Raw genomic sequence first — 25,124 nt, forward strand, 5'->3', positions numbered from 1 at the left:
TCTGCCAAATACTATTCTCTATGAAATTTACGAGCCCATTTTTATCTCTTCCTAGTATCCAGTTTACAGTCAGCCAGATCTTTAACCTCTGAGAAATTTACTTCCAATTTCCCACTTAAGAAAAAATTATATTGAATTCAGTAATCTTTTAAAAAAAATACCCGTCATTAATTGCTGCTTACCTTAGAACACCAACTGTTTGCAGTGGGATTGAGAAGTACATGTATGTCAAAGACTGTTTTTTAAATCCTACTCATTAGTACATTGTTATTTGGGTTGATTGCCTATTCATATCCACCCCAATCTTTCTATCCAATAAAAGGTAATGATATTCTCAACTCTAACAGATTCACAACAAACCTGTGTCCCAAGTCAGGAGCAGAATAAACATGGAAAGCAATCCTTGATGCACGTGTTTTTTGCAAAGTTAGGAAGAGAAAAACCATGTGGTTATTCAGCTAGCTTTTGCCAGCAGGTGTCACAACAGCCTACAAAAAGGCTGTTTTACGATTCTGGAGGAAGAGCAGCTAATCTGCATTAAAAATAGCATTCCAGCCCCTCCTTCAAATGCCAACCAACATCCTTTTGACGCATATCTCTCATACTAGAAAGCTGAATCTGCTCTTGCAATTTATGTTCATGCGGGCCCTGTTCTGGAATTATAACTTGAATGCTAATGAAATACAGTCTACAATCTTCTCTGAAAATATAGCTCCTCTAAATTCAAAGACATTTTCCAGGAGGCTGAGGGCTTTGGGATATATTTTCCTGAGGGCATGTCTATATGTGCCTGTTTTGTTTAAGGGCCAGTGTTAAAAAGAGCTCCTTTCTTAAAAGTTCATGGGTTTATTTTTCTAGGTTATTATATTTTTTGAGGGAATTATAAAATATAAATGGTCATCTATTGTTTTAGAATCTTTTCTCTCTTTAAGAGAGAAAGACAGATTTAAGAAATCTTTTTTCTTTATTTTTATTAAATACTTTTGATTTTTATTGTTGTTCAAGTACAGTTTTCTGCCTTTCCCCCCCGACCCCTCCCCACCACCCAAACCCTCCCCATCTCCCTCCCCTGTTTCTACTCCCCCCACCTTGTTATTGTCCATGTGTCCTTTATAGTTGTTCTTGTAAACCCTTCACCCTTTTCCCCCATTATGGCCTCCCCTCTCCCTTCTGGCTACTGTCAGCTTGTTCCCAATTTCAATGTCTTTGGTTATGTTTTACTTGCTTGTTTGTTTTGTTGGTCAGGTTCCAGTTAAAGGTGAGATCATATGGAATTTGTCTTTCACCGCCTGGCTTAAGAACTCTCTCTTTAAGAAAGATTCTCTTGCTTTTCTCTCCCTAAACTGAAGTTAATACTTTAAAACAATTACTCTACAAAATATTCTTTTCTTAACCAAGTTAAATACTCTTAGAACTTTAATCACTTCTATGATTTCAACTATAGTGATTGTTTAGATTTTTTTTTTGCACTTACATTATTGAATTAGAATGACTGACTTGGCGCCTTGCCGAGTTAGCTTTTGTCACTGGAGAACTCTATGATTCATAGTGAAATTTAGTTCAATTCCTATATTTAAAAAACAAGTTATGACAAACTGTGTAGTCATAAAAGTAGCAATCAATAGACAATGTCTACAAAGAATCACCATTGTTTCCATTCATTTCTAACCCATTTTCCCCTCCAGGACTCTGGTCTAGTGAAGAGTGTTCAGTTTCTATGCCTAGCATCTGTAAGCGAAAAAAGTTTTGGGTCATAGAGAAAGAGAAAGATACACCAAAACAGCATGGAATGTGTCCTAAAGGATGGCTATATTTTAACTATAAGGTAAAGTTCTTCACAAAAAGTTGCCTTTGTCTCTCTTTTGTAGATGTTAATTGTAGAAAGTAATCAAAAAGCGGGTGTGGCTTGAAAAACCGTGATTTGTCCATTGGATCTGGAACTTTTTTGTCACAACTTTCAACAGATTTGAGAAGTTTTTGATTTAGGGCCAACCCTCTTGGAATAAGAAGCGTTTGTGAGAAACAGCCCTGACACCACCTTTCATATGTATATTCAATTTGTGTATATTCAATTTGTGTATATTCAGCTACTCATTGTGCTGTGTGCCTGTGTGATGCCTGCATGTGTGTGCACGTGTGTGCAGGTGTGTGCAGGTATGCCTGTGCATCTCCGCCCTGCTCCCAATTGAGTTGTCCACTCCAGACCACCCAGACTCCATCAGGTCCTTCTTGTGTCTTCTCTGCCTGGATAGAGCTCTGCCTGCCTTGTGAATTGACCAACTAATAATGTAGCTCAGTCAATGTCATCTTGAGACTCGTAAAATGGGTGCTTCCATGAAGAACTGATTTTTTTTAATTGATAGTGTGGATATTGTAAACCAGATTTATTATTTTTTTAAAGATTTTATTTATTTATTTTTAGAGAGGAAAGGGAGGGAGATAGAGAGAGAGAGAGAAACATCAATGTGTGGTTGCTGGGGGCCATGGCCTGCAACCCCAGCATGTACCCTGACTGGGAATCGAACCTGCGACACTTTGGTTCGCAGCCCACACTCAATCCACTGAGCTATGCCAGTCAGGCTGATTTGTTATTTTTGATACAGCCTCCAATTAAGGCCGAGCCTTCCCCTCCACTCTTTATGTTGTTTAATAAAATAAGGCCTTGAGGAAAGTAATTAAAATGCATCCCAAATTATAAATATTTGCTTTTTGATTGTCAAGAGCCAATTTTTAATTTGTATGTTCAGTTGTATTGGCAGGGGACTCTGTCCTTTGTGATCTTCCCCTCATTGTTAATTTGTGAAATGGAGTCATTTGGACTTTAGATGTATTTATTGAGCACCACAACATATTTGACACTGAGTTTCTTAATTGGGGTAAAATTCATGTAATATAGAATTTACCATCTTCATTTTTAAGTGCATAGTACAGTTGGATAAAGTATATTCATGATGTTGTACAATGAATCTGCCATTTTCATCTTGTAAAACTAAAACTCTAAGCACATTAAACAGCAGCCCTTCATTCGCCCTCCCCCAAGTGCCTGACAACTACCATTCTACCTTCTATGTCTACTAGTTTGACTACTTCACATTCTGCACGTAAGTGGGATCAACACAGTGTTTTTCCTTTGTTGACCAGCATATTTCACTTAGCACTATAGTCTCCAGATCCCTTTGTGTTGCAGCATGCGTGAGTTTCCTTTCTTTTGAAGACAGAACATGGATATAGTTGGCTCAAGTCCTACCACAAGAGTCTTGCTCATTGACCTTAACGCTTCCCTTTATTTTGTTTAAGAGAAATATTTCTGAGATTGACTCATCTGTCACCTATAAGTGAGTTTATCAGATTATTAGAAAAGTTGATTGATAGCTGAGAGGAGTGGAGAACCCAATGGGGATGGTTCCCCTGTTTAATAATAATAATTTTTTTAAAAAGCTACCAAAGGAAAATTGGGAGATAGCAATGACAGACATTACTCACTTCACAGTTCTGAATGAGTTCCAATATTATGTCTTATTAAACTCTGTTTCTTGTTTGTCAGCTTCCTAGTACCAACTTTCATTGGTTATTTCTAAGAAAAAAAGATTCAGGTGGTTGACTGATTGTCAACGTTCTAGAGTTTTAATACTGAGATGCAGGAAGTTAAGCATCTTTTCTAATGTTTATAGATGACTTCCTCCATGTTTGAGGGTGTAAAAGCAGCTTGACTGGGGATTACCCTGGGTATGTACTTGTCACAGCAGGGCTGTAGGGGGAAGAAATTCTAAGTGTGTGTGTGTGTATTAGATTAACGTTTGTGCTTCTACTTACACATTTTTATACAAGGACCTGAATTAAGTGCTAATGGCTATTTTGCACCATCTAGTTGAGCATTAGCAAGAATCTTATTTCTTGTACACATCTTGAAAAACACTCTTCTTTTTAAAAAAGTTTATTCAAATTAGCAGCATTTTATTCATTCATTCAACTATGTTGGATATTGGTAAGTCAATGTGAGGAAAAATATACCCAATCCCTTCTCTTTTGGAACTTATAGATTTGAGGGGGAACAAACATTAATAAATCAATCAGGAAAATATTGTGTAATTTAAAATTGTGACCCATATGATGAAGAAGTGTTACAAAGTTCTATAAAATGTATAACAGGAGGGCCTGACTGAGGTGGCCAGAAAGACGGGGAGCAGTAAAAGTAGGGGGAACAGCATGTGCTGAGGTCCGATGGTCAAAGGGAATAAGACATAGTTAAGAAACTAAAGGAAGCATACAGATCTAGAATATGAGGGTTGAGATGAAAGTAGTAGACAGGGGTTAAAGCATCTTAGATTTTCTGGCTTTTATGCCAAGGGCAATAAGAAACCCTTGAAGGGTTTTAACTAAAGAGGGGCATGATCAGGACTGACTTTTGAGAAGAGTCACTCAAGCTGCAGTGCCCATAAAGAGTGGAAGAGGGCAAGGTGAGGAAGGTAAGAGCAGTTAGGAAGCTACTGCAGTAGTCCAGGCAAAAGATTATTAGTAGCTTGAGCTAAGATGATGATGACAGAGCGTGGGGGGCAGTGGGACTGTGGGGGACTCTGAGAAATGGGATTTCCAAATGGTAGGGCCGGAGGGGTGATGGAGTGAGAGAGCGAGGATGATGCCCAGGTGTCAGGCTTGTGTAATTGCAGCATGGACGGTGCCACTCCTTGTCGGTAAGAACCCTGGGGAAGGACCAAGTTTGGGGATAGATCGGGAATTCTGTTTTTGTATTTTAAGCTAGAAATGACTTTGAAATGCAAGAAAATAATTTTATATTCAAAACTTGTTTGGAATATAGGAGGATATCATCAGTTCACAATCGTAATCAGAGATGCATTAAACTTGATCACATTTTGCAAATTAGTAAGTAAATAAACAGTTTAAAATTAAGGATGTTGTACTTCATTTTGCTGCTTGCTTTAATTATTAATGACACCGTTTTGAAGTGTGTTAGTAAATATGTTATAGTTTTAGAAACAGTGAAGTCCTGTAATGGGAGGTTACACTGTCACAGTCAAGCTGGTAAATCTTGGCCAAGGCAAAAGTTGGGGAGAGGGGTGGAAGAAGAGGGGAACATATCTGTGTGTGTGTGTGTGTGTGTGTGTGTGTGTGTGTGTGTGTGTTTTCTGGAGAGATTCATTGAGTTAACTGAACCAATGAGATTCATTGGTATTTATGAATGGTTCATTAGTGTGACTATCTAAACACAAGGTGAATTCACATTAAATGATAAGACTTCCTAATAATTAGTATGTGCCACTCTTTGGAATTTGTAATGAGAGTAAAGAGGAAAAATAAAAGAAATAGATAAAAGGACAGTTGTTGCTAAATTGAAATCTTTCACAGCCAATTCTGTTCCTTTGTGAAGCAAACAAGGTAAAGGGAACCAGAATTCAACATGTGCTTCCTCTCTTAGTTGGTAACTCAGCTTCAGGCTAGATCAGGGGTTCTGGCTTTTGTACTAAGAACAGTGGAAAATCACTGAAGGGTTTAAACTGAAGAGCGACATTATCAGAAAGGAGTTCTGAAAAGTGTTATTTAGGCACTATTGACATTTGGGGATGGAAAATTCTTTGTTCTGGGGGACTGACCTGGGCATTATAGAATGTTTGGCAGCCTCCCTGGTCTGTACTCACTAGATGCCAATAGCAATCCCACCCCTCAGGATATGGTACCAATAATGTCTCCAGATATTATCAAAATATCCCTTGAGGGGCAAAATAACCCCATTTGAGAACCGCTGAACTAAATCTAGAATATCTGATGTCATCTGACAACCATTACAGAGTCTGTTGGGTTTATTTCATTCTGTAAATATTTACTGGTGAACTTCTTTGCTGTGGTCATAAAGGAACAACACTTCATTTCTATGCCTTTTAAGGGATTATGAAGGGGGGAAGAGACAGGGGACAAATTTAGAAAATAAGGAAGGATGTCATTTTAGAGGAGGATGGGCATGATCTTGAGATCTGACCTATTAATAACCAGCATTACTTATGCTTATTGATGAGAGAATATTCTGACAGAGTATCCTTTGCATTGAGTCTCTCCTGACTTCTCTGGAACTTTGCCTGATCTGTTATAGCCTTTCCCTGCCCTTCCCCTGACTCCGTCTGGCCTTAACAACATGTTTAATTCTAACTGAGCTTTGGGTGTCTGTCCTGCCTAATAGTTACCCTTCCATTTCTCTTCCCATAACTAGTAACCCCTGTCCTGTTGCGCCACAGACAGGACTCTCTCATGAGTAACAATCACTCTCACTGCCAAATCCCACAGCCATTTTTTGTGTTCCATTTGGCAGTGTTGGCCACCCTCCCTTTGTGTCTTCTTCCTAGGTCTCCTTGATTCTGTCCTAGCTTCCCTTCCCACTGGGCTCATGTTTTCTTTTCTGGCTCTTCCTCATGGGCTTGCTGACCACAAGGCTGATTCCAAGTTCTTAGGGAATTTAAACACCTGCTGTGGAATTTAAACACCTGCTGTGGAATTTAAACACCTGGTTTTGACTCCCTAGTATTTCTCTCTCGCTGCAACTGAAGAAGTATATTTGCAATGGAAACTGAACTCAGTTGGTATTAGCCAAATTTAGATTCAAACTACCACTATAAACTGCAATTGGGCTGGCTCCTTTTTAGAAGGAATATTATTTTTCTTTGAGCAGAAGACCTTGTTCTGACACCTAGAGTGACAAAATGCATCTGTTCCTGCCTGATGCAGTGCAGGCTAGGCACGTACTCACCCTGAATGCTGTTCACTTCGTTTTACTTTCCCCTTTGGAGCAGCTCTGAGAAAACAATGAGTCATTTCTGAGAAAGAAAATTACAGCGTTTTCAAGGCTTATCCTCAGTGCTTTGGGAAATTTTTACTTCACTATAAAAATATGGAAGTAAACATTTTTTTATTGTTTATAGTGCCTTTTGGTGAAAATCCACAAAGACCCAAGTGGCTGGAAGAACTGGACATCTGCTCGAGATTTCTGTGTTGAAGAAGGGGGGACACTGGCCACCATTGAAAATGAGGTGGAACAAGGTATTCCATGTTCAGTCAGGCAAAAATACCATTTTTATTCAAGTATTAAGTATTCTCCCCAGATTCTAACATTTCCAAATCAGTATTTTTCCTGAGTTTTCTATAAGGCTTATAGCATGACATCCGTAAAAGTTAGTGCACTGCATTGCTTATAAACTGTTGACTTTTTGAGACTTTTGTCTTTTTCACCAGTAGTAGTGGAAAGAATAAGAACCTATTTGTGGTCTGTATTTCAAAATGGCTAAAATAATCTGAGGCAGAGTCTATTATAATTGCATGGCATCGTTGTTTAGACCCTTTAGATTCACCTACACACTTTTGTTAGGTATTTAGGCAATTATATACTTTAAACATAGCAAATAAAATCCTCTTCTGTTAAGAAAGGCATTGAATGAACACTGGAAATTGTTTTGTTAATGACATGATGAAATCCCAGGCTTAGTCAGCCAACTTCTGTCAATTTAAACTGAAACAAAAGTGAGAGAGACTGCATTACCTTAATAAGGACAAAGTAATTCCGACAATTGATTTATAATTAAGTCTTGCTGTCATTTAAATAAAATAGTAGCTATAAACAGAATTGGCTGATTAACCCAATGGTTTACATAGTATTGGATTTTATGATATATTCTTATTTTTCAGCTTTCATTACAATGAATCTTTTTGGCCAGACCACTAATGTGTGGATAGGGTTACAAAATGATGATTATGAAAGATGGCTAAATGGAAAGCCTGTGGTTTATTCTAACTGGTCTCCATTTGAGACAATAAATGTAAGTTTTAAGATTTATTTTTTTTAGAAATTGGCAAAAGATTCTATTCAAGATTTGTCTACTAATGTTTTTATACTTCCTATATTTTATAGGCATACACTTTTATTAGTTGGTTATTAATATTAATTTTTAATAATACAGTTTTATATAATTATCATGTGTTCCATAAATGTAACTACTTTATTCACAAGAATTATTTATGTTTTAGGTTATGAAGTGATTTGTGAATAGGTTTATTAAATGCAACCTGAAGAATAACAGTGTTTGAAGTTTTATAAATTATGTCCTTAATAAAAATGTCAATGTTATAATAATGTTATATGTTATATATTTTAAATGTATTCTTTTAAAGATCCCCAGTCATAACACCACCAAAGTTCAAAAACACATTCCTCTCTGTGCTTTGCTGTCAAATAATCCTAATTTTCATTTTACTGGAAAATGGTATTTTGAAGACTGTGGAAAAGAAGGTTATGGATATGTTTGTGAGAAAATGCAGGGTAAGAAATACTTGCTTTTCTTATTCCTTCCATTTCCATGGGCTGCCCTTTTCTTCCATGTTTGTTTTACATGCTGTGTAACTGGCAGTCCCATTGCTAACAGTGCCAGGCACCTATTCTTTGAGCTTTATACATGTAGTTGTTTAATTTCCACTGCCCCAGGGTTATGCCCTCTTGTGGGGTCCTAAGGACCGCTTCAGTGATGGCCTAGTTTATGCACCCATTTGGTCATATTCAAAGGTTTTATTGCTTTGTTCTGGAATTATGTGTCTGTTCAGGCAATAAAAAGGCATTGCAAAATGCTGGAAAAGAGTCAAGGAAATAAGCCAAGTCAATGCTCACTTCTTTCTTGGAACCTTAAAAATGGTCTCTGAGGCTAAATATGGCATGCAGCATGTTTCCAGATCTGATGATGAGAACCCCGATGGCTTCGGGTGAAGTCCCAAAGCCATACTATTACAAGTAGCCAATGGGGTCGATGAACAGTGTGAATGCACCATAAATGATCTTGAGTAATAAAAACAACAATCGCTCCTATCTCATGGTTTTACTGAATGCTAGGCTTCCCTGTACCATGCTACCCTAGAAGGCTATAGTTTATGTCTGGGGCTGGGTAGACCTCTGGGCAACCTAGTGTATGTGCTTACTTGTAATACAAGTTATAGCTCTTCCTCTTGCATACTGTGAGCCCTTTAACAATATTAGGTATCAACCCACCTTCAGAAAAACAGTTCAAGGGAGCCCCGTTTCCTTGTTCACAGGTATCAATCGCAATAGTAGTTAGGAACTGAAAGAAAATACTAGGTCAGTTACATCAGGAGTATTACAAGAAGAGCAGAGTTTTATAGGGAAAGAAATATAACAATATACCATGTCCTTGCACACTTATGATGTACCTGGCACTGTGCCTTGGCTTTATAAGCATTATGCCATAAAATCCTCATGACAAATATAAAAAGCAGGTAAAAAGTCTTCCCATTTTATAAATGAGGAACTTGAAGATTAGAAAAAAATAAGTAACACACTCAAGGTCTCTCAGTTAAATATAATTATACTATTCCACAACTTTGATGTTGAATCTGTTCTGGGAATGTACTCCCAACCACTTTCTTTCTTTGATGTTTTTGGGACTAACAAAGTGCATGTTGTTTTGGAACAGCATGGAATAGTGGGCACTGGAGTCCCTGCCACTCCTGGCTTCCCACCCCACCTCTGTAAATACACTGTCAGTCAGGTTTCTCCTCTGAATATCGATTTCTGCATCTATAAAATGAAATATCTCATAGACTTTCTGTATGTACAGTGCTTAGCAAGTTCCTGGCATATGTTTAACAAAGGATAATTCTTTTTATTGTTAGTTTCAAACCATATTATTTAACTACACAAATTCTTATAGTAGTCTACAATGATTATGCAAATTTTGCTCCTCCTCTTGATGTGCCATATAAACTCATTTATATTTGACTTGTAGCCTAAAGTCTGTGATCTCATTAGATAAAAAAAAAAATGTCTCAATAAAAAGAGAGACAAGGGCGAAATCAATACCCCCAATGTGGAACTTGGTTTCCAGTGGATCTTTCTTTTTCACAAAAATAAGTGACAAAATCATGTTGCTCAAAGTCTCTTAATTTTTGAAAGTTGATTAAATCAACTACATAAGGAGAAATTCAGAAATGTGAAAATACAGATATATAACTTAGTGGGAAAAACAGTTAAATTGGCATTTGGGTCACATATACAAAGAATTTTAGTTACTTTAACTTTACTAATTGTTAACACTTTTAAATAGCTACTTGGTATTATATATCAGTTTTATGTAAATAACCTTACACTTTTTAAGTAAGCTGGCAAACAGACTTCTAGCAAATATAAGTGATAAAAGTGTGGTCCATCACAATTTACTTGGTAAATAAATAATTTCACTTTGGTTTTGCAACATGTACAACATGTACTGAGGTAACATTTTCAGATAAAAGTCAAATTCCCACTTTATCATTTTTATTTGGGAGAGTGTGACAAGAATAAGAGAGGGGAGCAAGAAGCAACATTTATTGAGGGCCTACTATATCCCAGGTACTATAGTAAGTGCCCTTTGTAAATATCTCATTAAATTCTGCCCACATCCCTATAAGGAAAGCTTTATTAACCTTTCTTTTTTCATTTTATGTATTTATTTATTTGGGAGAGAGAGAAATATTATTTTGTTGCTTCACCTATCTATGCCTTCATTGGTTGATTCTTATATGTGCCCTGACCCAGGAGAACCACAACCTTGCTATCAAGACAATGCTCCAATCCACTGAGCTATGTGGCCAGGGCAGGCCTTACTAATCTTAAAGACCATAAATGTGAGGTTTTGAGGGATTAACTAATTCCCAAGTTTTCTTAGCCATTCAGGGTCAGGACTAGAATTGAGTCGCAGGTTTTTTGAGTATCCACATCTCACTATGCTCCTTTTCAAGCCCAAGTGTAATAAAATAAGTATATAGAAATAAATCCCAGCCACTTTGATCAGACACTTAAGAAACACCTTGTTTTTGTATTTTAAGTTTTCAAAATCTAGCCTATCCAAGTACATAATATAATACAGAACAGACAGGCAAGGGCACATATTAAAGAGGAAATATCTGTATGTAAAACACAGACTTGCTTTTTACGTGATCACAACTGCTCATGAACAAGAAAGCACCAATGATCACATGTGGGAAAACTTTGCGTTTTAATTTATAAATCACAACTCTGACCTATAACTTTAACTATTTATAAGAACAGTGTATTTCTGCTCATTATTTTTTAAGCTTCTTTATAGAGTGTATATATATATATAAACATTAAATGTGATAGTTACTATCATATAGTCTCAAAAGTTTAATGAAGTGTTATATTTGGGAATACACAGCTGTAAATTATGTTTGCAGTGCAGTGAATGACTGTCTGATGTGTGTCGACATGCTCTCAGCAAGTTCTGCCGGAGCAGCATGTGTCAGGCGGAGTGGAGGCAGCAGGAGAAACCTACCCAAGGAGATCCCATGAATTCCACCAATGAGGGGTCGGTTTAACAAAGGATGGCCAAAATGGGAAACCTTCTAGAAATGTTTAATATACACTTACGGTTCTATTTTAAAAAGAAACTCATTCACAAAATTTCCTACATGTTTCCATTCTTTAGCATCACCTAAGCTTTCAGGAAGTGTCCTCCTTTTGAAGTAGTCTATTTTGGGAAGAAAAGTGCTAATGTTAACACCAGCATGGATCACTGTGATGGGTTTCCATGCTAAGCTTTGCCTCGCCCTTTCGCATCCAGATGCTACAAATAATTTTTCTTGTGTTTTTGTTCTAGATACTTCTGGACATGTTATAAATACATATGATATGTATGTAATCCCCAAGACCTTACAATATGGAAACAGAACTTACAAAATAATTAGTGCGAATATGACTTGGTATACAGCGCTGAAAACCTGCCTGATGCACGGAGCAGAACTGGTCAGCATTGCAGATCTGTATCACCAGTCCTTCCTCACCGTCATGCTCAATCGGCTGGGACGTGCCCACTGGATTGGACTGCTCACTACAGATGTAGGTGCCCTAAAATCCCTTGGACAATGCTTGCCTGCTTAAGTTTCATCTACTTCCTCAGTAATATAGCCACTGAAATTACCACAGAAAAAATCTCCTAGCAAATGTAGCATTAAGTCATTGGTTTACACAATAAATACTAACCAACCATATGAGAAGCTTATGACCACAAAATAAAGGTGTACACCTTTTAAGAGTAAATATCTACTTGCTTAATTTCTGGAGACTAATGCTCTTCAAAGGCTCTATGAAAATTTCTGAGAAATCTCGGAACACTTCCTCATGCACTGGAACACATGCTAAACTCCAACACCCGTATGTGGGTAATTTGTTGCATTTAAGAAATCCCCAAAAAAACTGAATCATTCTTCCTGCCTAGAAATTGGGTCATTAACTCCGTATCCCCTGACATTTAACAGATAGGTTATTTTTCTCCTCCAAGAATGTGGCTTGGAGAGCAAGATATTTTGATTTAGTTTCCTTTTCTCTTGAATAAACATATTACACACTCAAAGTGCTGAAAGATCTATCTATTCTATCCTGACCTCTTGTGCTGGTCCCCAGTGTCAGCCACTGTAAACAGTTTCCAGTGTGTCATGTAGAAATTCTCTCTATAGGCACTGTATATAGATGGAATGGATGAGTATTGTTTTCTAAATACAGATGAAAACTTACTATACATTCTCTCTTTAAATTTTCTTTTTATTTAACATACCTTGTATAGCATTCAATGTCAGCACCTAAAAATTGAACACATATAAGGATATACCACAGTGTATGCAACGATTCCAGGAATGGTCATTTGGGTTCTTCCCAGTTTTCACAATTACAAACAATACACAACAAATATCCTTGTGTGAGTAGGATGAGTTCCCAGAAGTGAAGTTGCTAAGTACACCTTAAATTTTTACGAGGAGTGCCATTGCCCTCCAAAAGTTAGCACTAATTTACACACCAGCAACAGTGTGTGATAACACCTAGTTTTTTCACATCCTTGCCAAATCTAAGTCAAAATTTTAATCATTGCCAGTGGGAACAGTGAAAAGATGGTATTTGTGGTAGTTTATTGTGTTTTGGTATTACGGAACATTTTAACTTACGTAATCTATTTTTGCTGTATGGCCACTGGATTTTCTATTGGACTTGGAAAGATTTTCCCCACGCTAAGAGTATAAAATATTTAGCCAAGTTTTCTTTAGTACTCTTCTATGTTCAATTTTATGTTTAAATCTTCGATCCATCTGAAATTTATTTCGGTATAAAGAACAAGGTATTGATCCAACTTTACCCTGATTGCTTGCTGGAAAATTATGGTGGCAGGGAGCCAAGGGTTCCCCAAAACTGAAAAAGGTATCTCTTGTGGCAGATACTCCTTTTTGTCAAGCTGTGTTCACAAGCTGTCCCAGACCCGAAATAGGAGTCTAAGGGCTGGAAATACAAATCTATGTGTGAAGTGAGAGATGCTCAGACAGCACTGGGTGATGCTACCAGCAGTCTTGGCAAGGAAGTGATGGCTCAATTTCCCTCTACAGAATGGTCTCAATTTTGACTGGTCAGATGGCACCAAATCCTCCTTTACCTTTTGGAAAGATGATGAGTCATCCATGCAGGGTGACTGTGTTTATGCTGACACCAGTGGGCGCTGGAGTAGCACAACCTGCAAGTCATTTCTGCAAGGAGCCATTTGTCATGTACCTACTGGTAGGTTCAATCATATTCAACTCCAAAATATGTACCATGCACCTGCTATATGCAAGTCACTGTGCTAAGCAGGAGCAATGAGGAAGAGTAGTAAGGAGTATCTGCCCTCAAGAAGCCTCTGGTCTGGTAGGCAATATACAGACAAATAACTATAATACTAGGCAGGGCTACCAAACAATATGAGAGGTAGCAAGTGTTGTGGGGATTAGCAAGAAAAAAAATAACACATCATATCAACTTAGAGAAATGTGTAGAAAGACTTCTTGAAGGACTTGACTGTAGAGATTGTTCTTGAAGTATATAAACAGGGTAATGAAGGGACATGGAGAAGCATTCTAAGCAGAAAACGTTGGGCAAAGACATGGAAGGAAGGAAGGGTGGGACATGGATAAGGCAAAGCTGGTGTTGAGATTTTCCTGCATCCCACATTATGATTAAAGGAGAGGTAGGAAATCAGGCTAGAAACTTGGGTACGTGGGCGACCTTGAATGCTAGGCTGGGGCTTTATGTTTAAGTCAAGGACAAATAGGATTCTAGAGTCATAATAATAATAATGATAATAATATTTATATCTATATCACACATATATTTAAATGTTAAAATGATAGTAACATCTCATTACACTTAAAGTTCACCTGGTTAGGCCAGGTAAACTTTATTTTAAAGATGAAATAAATTCAGAGCATTAAATAGCTCCTTCAAGATCTCACAGATGGCCATCCACAGCCCCAGGAGTGGAGGCCTAGTTTCCTCCTCTCTGATGTGGCAGCTATCCCATCACACCAGGTCCCATTCCCGTGACGCTGTGGTGTACATAGATCTTCTTCACACTGGTTGGTTCCTTTTTGCATCTCTCATTTAGTGAAAGTTCACTTATTTATTACATTCTGGATATTCTAAGTCAAATGCCATGCACCTTAGGTAACTTTGGATCAAAATAATTCAGGATGAAAATGTAAAAAACAGCCACAAATATGAGAAAAGCCAATTCTGCTTCTAAAACACCATGAAAGTTAGCTTTGCCTTTCAACAACACTGCATGTATATTGAATGCTTAAGAAGCATGAGGCACTAGCTTATTTAAACTTCTCAAGTTGTAAGAAAGATGTTGTCGTTAGCTCTCTTTTGTAGATAAAGAACCAAATTGTAGGGAGATAGGTATTGCACCCACAACCACACACCCCGGATCTCAGCGTGGATGTGTCTGATTCTCATGCATGCCCTCTGAAGCAAAGTCCACCCCAGTTTCCCTGTGTTGTGTTGTGTTGTGATGTTATGCTATGTTATGTTATGTAATGCTATGTTATGTGATGCGTTATTGAAAGCATTATTTTCTCTAACAGGTTGATTTGAAGGTAAAAGTTTGCTAAAACTGTACTGTTCAGTACTGCATGTAATACATTTTATACATTTGGAATTGCCTTTGGCCAGCTTCATTCAGCTGCCAGTATTTATATGAATCACATCCCTCAATATGATACTAAATGTGAACATGAAAGTCAGCCACCATCACCCGGGCAGCACCCAAACTAAGCCTATGAAGATATGCATTAGTATGCCCTGTTATGTATGGGTAAAGATTATTTCTTCCAGAAATGCTATAAGTCAGTCCTGGTTTTGTGATCATTTATATTCAATGTAATACCCACTGTTCATGGTATTATCATGAAAATCTCATTACATATGTTTATCGTGGTCTTTCCTATAATGTAATGCAATATTTATCTCATATGAGATAAACGCCACATGAAATCATAACTGATTTTTGTTTATAGAAACAAGACCATTTGGACACCCAGAGCTGTGCTCAGAAACATCTATTCCCTGGATAAAATTCAAAAGTAATTGTTACAGTTTTTCTACAGTCCTAGACAGTATGAGTTTTGAGGCTGCTCATGAATTTTGCAAAAAGGAAGGTAATTCTTTTGGGATGATAAAATGCTTTCAATGTGCTCCTTGATGATTTAGTAAACAATGTAATTTTTGTCTGATTATGTAGTGATTTTAGCAGCAAGAAAAAAATTATAAAAAAATAATTGAATTTGCTTATTTGGGGGATGGCTAATATATGAAACTCAATGTCCAGTATAAAACTTTAAAACCTAAGATGATGTCTCAGAATTCTGCGCTTCCCTCCACAAAATGTTCCCTTTGAATGTATTTGAATTGTAAATTTTTAGTGTTCCCTAAAATTAATATTCTATGCTTTCACTTCTTTTCACTTCTGAAGTACTTATATCTCTTATATCTCTTTATGATACTAATAAACGTGGTTTTTCTTTAACACTTTTAATAAAAAATCACTTACATACAATGGAAATGTTCATTTTTCAATGCCTGAGCTATACAAATTATGGATGGTATAAGAGACATTTTTAAAGTCTTATTGACATGTGAACACAAATACTTCTTCATTGGCTGTTTGTCTCTTTTATAGGATCTAATCTTTTAATAATCAAGGATGGGGCTGAAAATTCATTTCTCCTAGAAGAGCTTGCTGTGTTCACTTCTTCTGTGCGGACGGTTTGGCTGAATGCTCGGTTTGATGGTGACAGTAAGTGCTCTGTGTGGAGAAGAGGAGAGGGCAGAAACAAACCCACAGTGGTTACAGCTGATGAAAGTGGCCTCTACAAACCAGAAAACTCTCAGTTTCCGTGAACAAATAGCATGAGTCCTAAAGCCATTTCTTCCAAAGACAACATTACTAACCCTCTATACCCATTTTTCCTGTGAATAATCCCAGAATACCCCAAATAAAAATGAACGAGTTTATCTACATTAAGATGCTTGACTGGAACTTCATGTTCACAGGCTGGGTCATAGACGCCAAAACCATAGTCACTCGAAAATACCCCAGGTTCCTAAATGTTTAAAAAGTACAATAGAGGTAAGGAAATGTCTCAGTGTGAAATTATGCAATTAGAGTTATTTGTTTCTCATAAAAACCAGAGATCATATTCAAGAACATGGTATTCTTTCCTTTATTTAAATAATGGTTATTGAAAGTGTTTGTGTGGAAAAATATTTGAACTGGTATGGACAGCTTGTTACAGTGGGGCACCAAAGCAGAGGGTGCGTCTACACTGCCTAGGAGGCTATTTTAATCACTAATGCTGTTTAGAATTTCTAGCACATGGTGATAACAAAAAGCTGACTGAATTTTAGTTGGTTTTAGTGTTGGTTTTAAATCCTTTTCAGACACTAGACCTCCATATTGCCTCTCACATGGATGGACTCTCCCACGGCCCCACCCATTGGTACACCCTAGGCTTGCTGTTTAAAGAAACTCACTGTGAAATTCTTTTAGAATGTGAGCCATTTTGTAATGATATGGATGTTAGGACTTCAAAGGATTTTTTTCTCTATGTCGATTAGTTTAGTTCATTAAATAATTTCTTTAAATTACTTATAATGATAACTATTTCAAAATCCAAACTTACATTAAGAAACATTAGGAGGTTTTCTAAGTGAACTAAATTAGAACTAAATTAAAATAGAGAATTCTTCACAAGGCAGTGTTACTCAAACCTACCTTTGGGTGTTCGGTTTATAACTGTACTTACTGAGTTAAAAGCATCAGATGATGAGTGAGTCTCATTAAATATAGGGCCTGCTTTTTGTGGCTCATTCAAGTCTTAGTAGGTTTGATAACCATGCACATAATTTATAAGTCGGCAATTTCCCCACAGATAAAACCATAAAGTGGGTTGACGGGACTCCCACAGACCAGTCAAACTGGGGTGTTCGGAAGCCTGAGATGGACCCCACCAAACCCTACCTGTGCGTCACCCTGAGGATCCCCACAGGAGTGTGGCAGTTATCTCCATGTCAAGAAAAACAAGGATTTATATGTAAAATGGAGGCAGGTGGGTAAAGTCAGAGATTGATTCCACCCTGACTAATGTTGACCTACCTCATTAGTACTTAAAGCTTTTAAAATCCAAGAATTCAAGGAGTATTCAGATAGATTATAACATTATCCTCTTGTTCTATACCAGATAAGTCACAGAACATTTCAACTCAAAGGCTATGACTTTCTCGTGCCACCCTAGCTGTTAACCTCAGAAGTAGAAAAGCAGTTTACCTCAAGTGAACAGAGCTAGAAGTTAAAACCAACAGCCCTCATTCTGGCAACTGCTACTCAGAATTGTAAGGCTCATCTTAAAGAAGTACAACTTAGGCTTTAGTTGTCCTTGTGGAAAAGTACATGTGATCCTCTGTCACAAGCTCTAATATATTGTAAAAGACATATTTTAACTTTATCTTAAGGTACATACTTAGTTTTTAGTGATAAAAGAGTAATTTTACAAATCTAAGCCAGAAAATTCTAGTCTGTTGCAAACAATAGCAGAGATTTTTTAGATAGGGCATTAATAAGGAACACTAACAGTGGAAAAGTAGGTATAATAATTACAACAGCTTCTAGGTGCCAGTGTTATAAAGACGGCTGGAGAAGACTTCAGAGATGAGGCCTAGAATCCCAAAAGAAGAGAATAGAGGGAGGAAGGCATATTGGACAAATGACTAAAGGCAGCAATTGAGAATGAGCTGAGATTGGAGCGAAGAGCTCCTGTTAGGTGGTGATGGGAATTATATTGAACAATAAAGTAGGATCCAGGAAGAGCTGAACTTTGTGTGAAGGAGACAGGGGCCCACTAGGTGCTCTGTGGACACCTGCAGGGGAGTCGCATTCACCCAAATGTAAAGAGGGGCACTTATAATTTGAGCGATGGAACTAGGAACAAAAAGGGAGAATGGAAAAGAGAATCATCAGGCTTTGGAGATGGACTGCAGACTGGTAATGAAGAAGAAAAAAACTGGTAGGTGTGGACACTAATGTTTGAAACCTAAACAGCGAGATTATCAACTCTGTGTGATAACACATCCAAGTGACCCGCAGCATTTAAGTACCAAGAACAAGTCAGAAACACCTTGTGTTTGTACAGGACTTCAAAGCTTCCTGTGACACATAGCATATGGCTTTCATCCTTCATGACAACTTACAGGGGCCGAGGAGCAGATAGAATATTCGCATTTTACAGATGAGAAAAGTGCTGTCCAAACTGAGGCTACATCGAGGATTACAGTCCCAATTTTCTGACTAGAGGATCCATCTATACCTTCTCATTGCCTCCATTCTGAAATACTCTTTCTTTTAGCACTCTTTCTTAAAGTATCTTCACACACACGCACAAAACAATACGTTTCTATTGTATTATGCAAAATTGTACAATATTATTTTTAAATTGCACAGACAAGGCCTTTTTAAACATAGCATTTTGCTGCTGGTAACAAGGATGTTTCTTGTAAGTCTGTAAGAGTGAATGGGCATCGGCGGAGCACCAAGGCACTTCCTCCACAAATCCTTCCGCTCACAAATCCTTCACTAGCCTTTTTTTGGGTCACTCTCTACATCTTTATCTAGATCTCAAAAATAGCAGAGTTCAAATTTTGAGGTAGAGTCTACTTGCAATACATTTTTACAATAGAAAATCCTTTAACTTTTTGGATGGAGGAGCTATTATTCATTTCTCAAGATTCTTGAAAGCCCAAATATGACAAGATGTTGATGTTTAAGTCCCTGCATGAAGGTGGGGAATTTATCACTGCCGGACAAACCTCCTGGTGGATCCCAACAAAACTGAGTTTCCTGCAGGCGGGGACTGTGCTTTATTCACATTTCTATTGCAGTACAGGGTGGAGACTAGGTGGGAATTTGTTGGCTTAAAAAAAAGAAAAAAACAGCAGTGTGTGTGTTTGCAAGCAGTAGTAATGATTACAGTCAATCAGGGGTCAGCAAACTTTCGCTGCAAGGGGCCAGATATAAATATCTGGGGCTCCAGGGGCCATGTGGTCTCTGTCATGCTGCCATTGTAGCATGAAGGCAGCTGTACACAATGCATAAGTGGAAGAATGTGGCCAAGTTCCAGTAAAACATTTATGAAAACAGAAGCGCACATTGAACCCACAGGCCATGGTTTGCTGAGCCTTGCTATAAGTAATGACATAATTTTGCTGAATGAAAAGAAAAACTTCGTCTCACTTATTTGTACTTGATTTTAGGTATTCACGTGGTAAAGGAACATCTAGAAAAAGGTATGTTTGGAACAGTAAAGAACATTTTGAGTTTTTTTAGAAATAATAAAGTGGAAAGTAACTATGTCATAGTGTCTATAGTACTTCATTGTTGTTAAAGTTTTCCTTTCTTCATCTTCTGTTAGGACCGAGCCACAGCATTGTCCCACTCACAGTAGCACTGACGCTGGTAGCAATTCTGGCCATCTCCGCACTGTCCTTCTGCATTTACAGGCGCCACGGTGGTGTCTTTAGGAGGCTCACAGAGTTTCAGAACCCTTACTACCCGACAACCAACTTCAGTGCAGTGCATTTGGAAGAAAACATTCTCATTTCTGATCTTGAGAAGAATGAGCAATAGCAATGAAGGCAGAGAATGCCAGAGCCACAAGGACAAGGAAAGACTTCAAGGGAAGCCACCTCTGTATGTTCCCTTAAAGATCAGATGCCATTTTAGTGTAAATCGTGTCATTATTTTAATTATTCTTAAAATTATCACTGGTTTTGAATTGTAAGCAAATCAGATGGGTGTTGATTTATTCATTTCCCCACCTGTGATCTATTCTTAAAAAGGGGAAATTACACAATTTAATCAGAAAACAAGAACTATTAAGAGAAACTCCCTATTGACAACTCTCAAACCAATGTGAACAATAGTTTTTGCAAAATGTTTTGGGAATTTAAAACTAAGCTATTTAGACATTTACTCACACACATTCCATTAAAAGAGAGGAAGTAAAACAAGATTTAAAACCCTACACTTACACAAGATAGGAAAAGGAGGAAGCTTCTGAGAGGTTTCTTGTTTTTAAAGCGGTCTTTTTTAATTCAATCAGTTTTTGAAAAGTACTGATTTCTGTGGTTAAAAGTCACAGGTTCTGGGCTCTAAACTAATATTCAGGGTGACATTCATTTTTATTAGGTCTGACTTTTCAAACTGAAGGAGAAGAAAATTTACTTTCTTTTCCTTGAAGAAATAGTAAATTTCTTCTTACTATTTGAAGAAATAGTAAAGTCTTGTTTAGCAGCATGCTTTTATAAGCAACCACACAATGTGGTCCAAAACCTTCAATTACTAATTAATGACTAAGTTTGACAGTTTAAAATATCTCATAGATAAGCTTAAAAAATTTATTGAGATCTTTTAATAAAACTCAAGGGTTTTGTTAAAAACTAAAGGGATAAAGTAATATATAACACTCCTAAATTACCAAAAAACATAAAATGTAATTTGAATTTAAAGGGGAAAAATTGAAAATCTGAATTACAGCCCCATTAAAAACAGACTAAAAAACATGTTGGAAGTACTCAGTAAATTACTCTCCAGTAGTAATCTAGATACCTTTGCAATCTAAATGAGTTTATTTGGAATGTTCTAGTTGGTAAACCATGGTTCTGGGGAACCATCTCCATTTGCAATGGACTAGTAAGTGCAGTCGGTAAATAATGAGTAAAAGCATGATGCTGTCCATAAATTTAAAATCACAGATTTTATCTTCTTTCATTAATTTCTTATAAAGAAAAATGACCTCATCATCAATATTTAAAGGTTTACTCATTACATAAATGTTTTCTGAGTTCCTATTAGAAGCCAAGTACCATTCTAGAGACTGGAGGTATGGGGGTAAGCAAGTCCATGAGCCCTGTGTCCATGGCGCTTCTTTTCTAATGAAGAAAAACTGACAGCAAACCAGTAAAGAAATGCATGAATAGAAAACATCAGGTGGTTATGAAAACTGAGTAAGGTCCTGTGGTAGAGGAAAAACTGGAGGAATGCCAGGGCCTCCCCAGAGTGTACGTTTTATTACAACCAGCTGCCTCAAAACAGGTGGCCACTAGTCACAAGGTGGAGCTCCAAGAGAAGGTATGAATGAATTTCCTGGTGGAAAAGCATTCATTGGAAATGCCATTAGAAGGGGACGCCCTCAGGATGGAGTAGCCATGGCCTGAAACAGTTACTACAGCTTCCAAAAGCAGCTCTTTGCCACTGCTGTGCATGTGGTTCACACACTGGAAAGATCAACTTCCACAATTTTTGTTGAATTTGGGGACTTTATTTTTTAAAAGGTATTATATATGTGACTTGTATATTTGTGACTCAAACAAATTATTGGCTTGAACTAACCAGATGGTATAAAAGCCCAATTTAATAATCTGTCATGTGAAATTGAAATCAAAGTTCTGTTTTTTTCAGTGGACTTTGTAAAAAAAAATACTGCTAATCAATTATCCTTCCAGCCAAGGTATATTGAAGTGGAATTGCCACACATAACAGTCTGACAAAGTCTGTCATGCATGCAGTGGTTTTGCAGGAAGAAACCGTGCCCCTGGTCAGTGCTCTGTCCTTGGGTGTTCAGTGTGGAACCGCGTCGTTAGAGGCTCTGTCCCCTGGGACAGACTGTGCAGTGCTTCTCAATGCTGTGATTTTAGAAATAGTACTGAGCTATTCTCTTTTATTCATACATGTACACTTTTAAAAACTTTTTTTCATATCTATTTTTAATCTGAACTTGATTTCATAGCTACAGCATGAAAAGAAAAAAGCAACAGGGTCACAAACTCATTCACACATAATTAATGTGCCCCGCTTGGAAAGAATCAACTAGTTTCTATGACTCTGGGTAATGGAAAATCTTGGATTTTCTTTTTTTTCTTTTTAATTATTATTTTTTATTTTAATTGTTGTTCAAGTACAGTTTTCTCTCTTTACTCCCATAAAAATCTTGGATATTCTCATCAAATCCAATGGTCTTCCAATTCCAACAATCTTGCAGTTTAAATGTTTCTTCTATTGAAGGTCCACTCCCTATCAAGCATGGATTAGATGGTCCCTTTAGATAAACATTCAGTCTTTTGGAGTTTTTTTTTCTTCCTGAAAGTGATGGCTGGATATATGAGAGCTGTCTGTGCCTTCTGTCCTGTTGGCACTGGGAAAAGAAGGTGCTGACTAACTGGGTGTGTATTACCTGGTGTCCACTGAAGGTAGTTGTCTGGACCCACTCCTGAGAGTTCTGCTGGCACCTGCTATGAAGCCTGTAGTTGGTGCAACCTGGAGTCTACTCTCTTTGATCTGGCCCCATCCCTACTCTTCTTGGCACCACCTGATCCCCAGAGAATTGGCTGTGACTCCCATGCCATTCCCTACATGGACACTGCAGTGCTTGGCTATAAACCCCTTCACCCCTGCAGTAATGAGACCCTTCCAGCACCATCCACTACTCTGTTAGTCAGGGGAGGCTAAATGCTGTAGCAAACAATCCCAAAATCTTGATGGTTTAACACAGCAAAGGTTTATTTCTCATCCACACTGACATGGGCTTGTAAGGGCACTTGGCTCTACTCAGTCATTCACAGGTCCAAGCTCTTCCCTATAGTTGGGCCTCCAACTACGAGAGCCTTGGAGTCCTCCATTGGGTCTCCTACTTCTGCCTACAGAAGAAGTTAACTTGACATGCATGTTTGATTAATTATGTAGCTTCCATGGGCTATTGAAATGCACTCTCCAAGTAAAGTCTTCAAACTGAGGACACATACCCCAAAGGTGCATAAAGATTTCCGAGGGACACAAGGGCATGAGTATATTTAAGGAGCTCAGTTTCCAGAATCTTTAACCTTCATAGGTTTAAGGATTAATTTGCATGAGCATACCCCGGAGATCCTGGTGTCATACTGGTTCTTATTCCGTACCTCTCTTTGTACAAATGCTTATCTCTACCTTTAAAAAAAAAAGACATGGCTTTCACTCCAAATATTACTGTGACCTCTTACCTTGAGAAAAGCCTCAATGGCACCAAACAAAGAAAAAAGTCAAAGTAATGATGTCAGTGAAATTTTTTAATAAAGGAATTACCAACCCAGTTTAAAGCTTCATGTCTTTTCCTGTGTTCAAAATGCACTCATACGTTTTTCTGCTCAGGGTGAAGTAACGAGTTAGAAATTCCATTTGGGATATTCTAAGTTAATATGCATTATGTAGTGGAACAGCAGGGGCGATAGCCACTTTGTTTAAGGTTCTATTTCATCCAGCCCCTGGAGAGAATATCTAGTGAAAGGGAGGACAATACAGATATTGATAAGAACCTGATGTCTTAACTTTATCCTGGTAAAAAGCTCATGGCAAAGCTCTTAGACTTCTCTCTCTTAAATTTCTAAGTGAGGGTGAGTATTAGCATACTTATTGATTTGAAAAATAAAACCAGACTTTTTCTGAACATTGTCTTATTTGGCTCACGGGTTAGACAATGAGGATTGCTCTTACCAATTAAGTTTTATAATGAATATTTCTCGTTAATTGAATAAACTAAATTTGCAATTCTAGTGTTCTGATTAAAGTGCTTATTAAGATAAAGACATTTTAATAGAAAAGTAGTATTGACAGAACTAATGAAATTAACAATATTTCATGTTTCCCAAACTTACCTTGTATATCAGGGAAAATAAAGTGTCCATAAGTGAAAAGCCATAGTTAATGGTCATTTGAAATATCCTAGTGCCCTGGCTGGGTGGCTCAGTTAGTTGAAGCATTGTCCTGTACAACAAAATGTTGCAGGTTCAATTCCCGGTCAGGGCATACACATACTTAGGTTGTGGGTTTGATCCCTGGTCAGGGCATGTAAGAGAGGAAACCTATCGATGTTACTCTCTCACATGGGTGTTTTTCTTTCTCCATCTCCCTCTCTCTCTAAAAATATCAGTAAATACATCATCAGGTAAGGATTTTTAAAAAACTTCTCAGTAAAGCCTCTTAATTTTACTTCTGGGAAATTGACAATGAATCATTCTAATGACAGGGTAGCAAATTCTTTTGCAAGTCAAGTGTTTCTAGTTTTTTAAGCAAAACTCAAGGAGGACATAATCAAATTGTGAGTTGACAGATGATGAAAATAATTCATGATCATGGTGATTTTTGGCACATATGAAAAAATTCAAATAATGGAGTTATATTGCTACAACAAACCTCCTTTCATTCCCATCTTCTTATTTATATGAACAAAGCTTCTTTATTAGGATAGGCTAGGATATCTTGTGGAAGTGAACAGATACTCTGATGTTGAGAGTTCAAAACAAAATGCAGAAATTAATTTCTTGGTTGTACAAAGCCTGCTATGGTTCCATTGGCTCTCTGGGGGCAGCTGACTTACAAGCACTAACTCATAGATCTAGGCTGTATGTTCCTACCCCTGGAACATGGGATATCAGTGATGCTAGTGCTAGCACAGAACTCTTAAGTCCCTGGGTCCTGAAGCAATACATTGCACTTGCACTCACATACCATTGGCCCAAACTAGTCACATGGTCCAACCTAACTAAGGAAATCTGAAGGGTCTGCCATTATACTCAGCAAGGAGAAGAGAACTGACTTACAGTGAGCACAGCAATTTTACCCTGAGTTTCTCAGCACACATAACCACCAAAAAGGAGGGGAAGAGAGGAATAGAATCCACACTGAATG

At 37.6% G+C, this 25,124-nt stretch overlaps 1 protein-coding gene across 2 annotated transcripts in view; it reads left to right on the forward strand.

Moving 5' to 3' along the window:
* The window catches only part of PLA2R1 (phospholipase A2 receptor 1), a 114,285-nt gene extending 90,768 nt beyond the window's left edge, over positions 1-23,517 (forward strand). The window contains exons 20-30 of one of the 2 annotated variants that reach the window (XM_045830634.1): positions 1,686-1,825; positions 6,927-7,044; positions 7,687-7,817; positions 8,170-8,317; positions 11,658-11,896; positions 13,429-13,597; positions 15,373-15,513; positions 16,035-16,151; positions 17,287-17,463; positions 19,661-19,693; positions 19,819-23,517. In XM_045830634.1, the coding sequence (XP_045686590.1) occupies positions 1,686-1,825; positions 6,927-7,044; positions 7,687-7,817; positions 8,170-8,317; positions 11,658-11,896; positions 13,429-13,597; positions 15,373-15,513; positions 16,035-16,151; positions 17,287-17,463; positions 19,661-19,693; positions 19,819-20,033 (1,628 nt within the window). In that variant the 3' untranslated portion in view covers positions 20,034-23,517. The remainder of the gene's footprint in view (positions 1-1,685; positions 1,826-6,926; positions 7,045-7,686; positions 7,818-8,169; positions 8,318-11,657; positions 11,897-13,428; positions 13,598-15,372; positions 15,514-16,034; positions 16,152-17,286; positions 17,464-19,660; positions 19,694-19,818) is intronic. The other variant, XM_045830644.1, reaches the window with a different exon arrangement.
* Positions 23,518-25,124: the final 1,607 nt, after the last annotated feature.

Source organism: Phyllostomus hastatus, unplaced genomic scaffold (assembly GCF_019186645.2).
Source record: "Phyllostomus hastatus isolate PE091 unplaced genomic scaffold, TTU_PhHast_1.1 phas_contig_1, whole genome shotgun sequence".
NCBI classification, from domain to species: domain Eukaryota; kingdom Metazoa; phylum Chordata; class Mammalia; order Chiroptera; family Phyllostomidae; genus Phyllostomus; species Phyllostomus hastatus.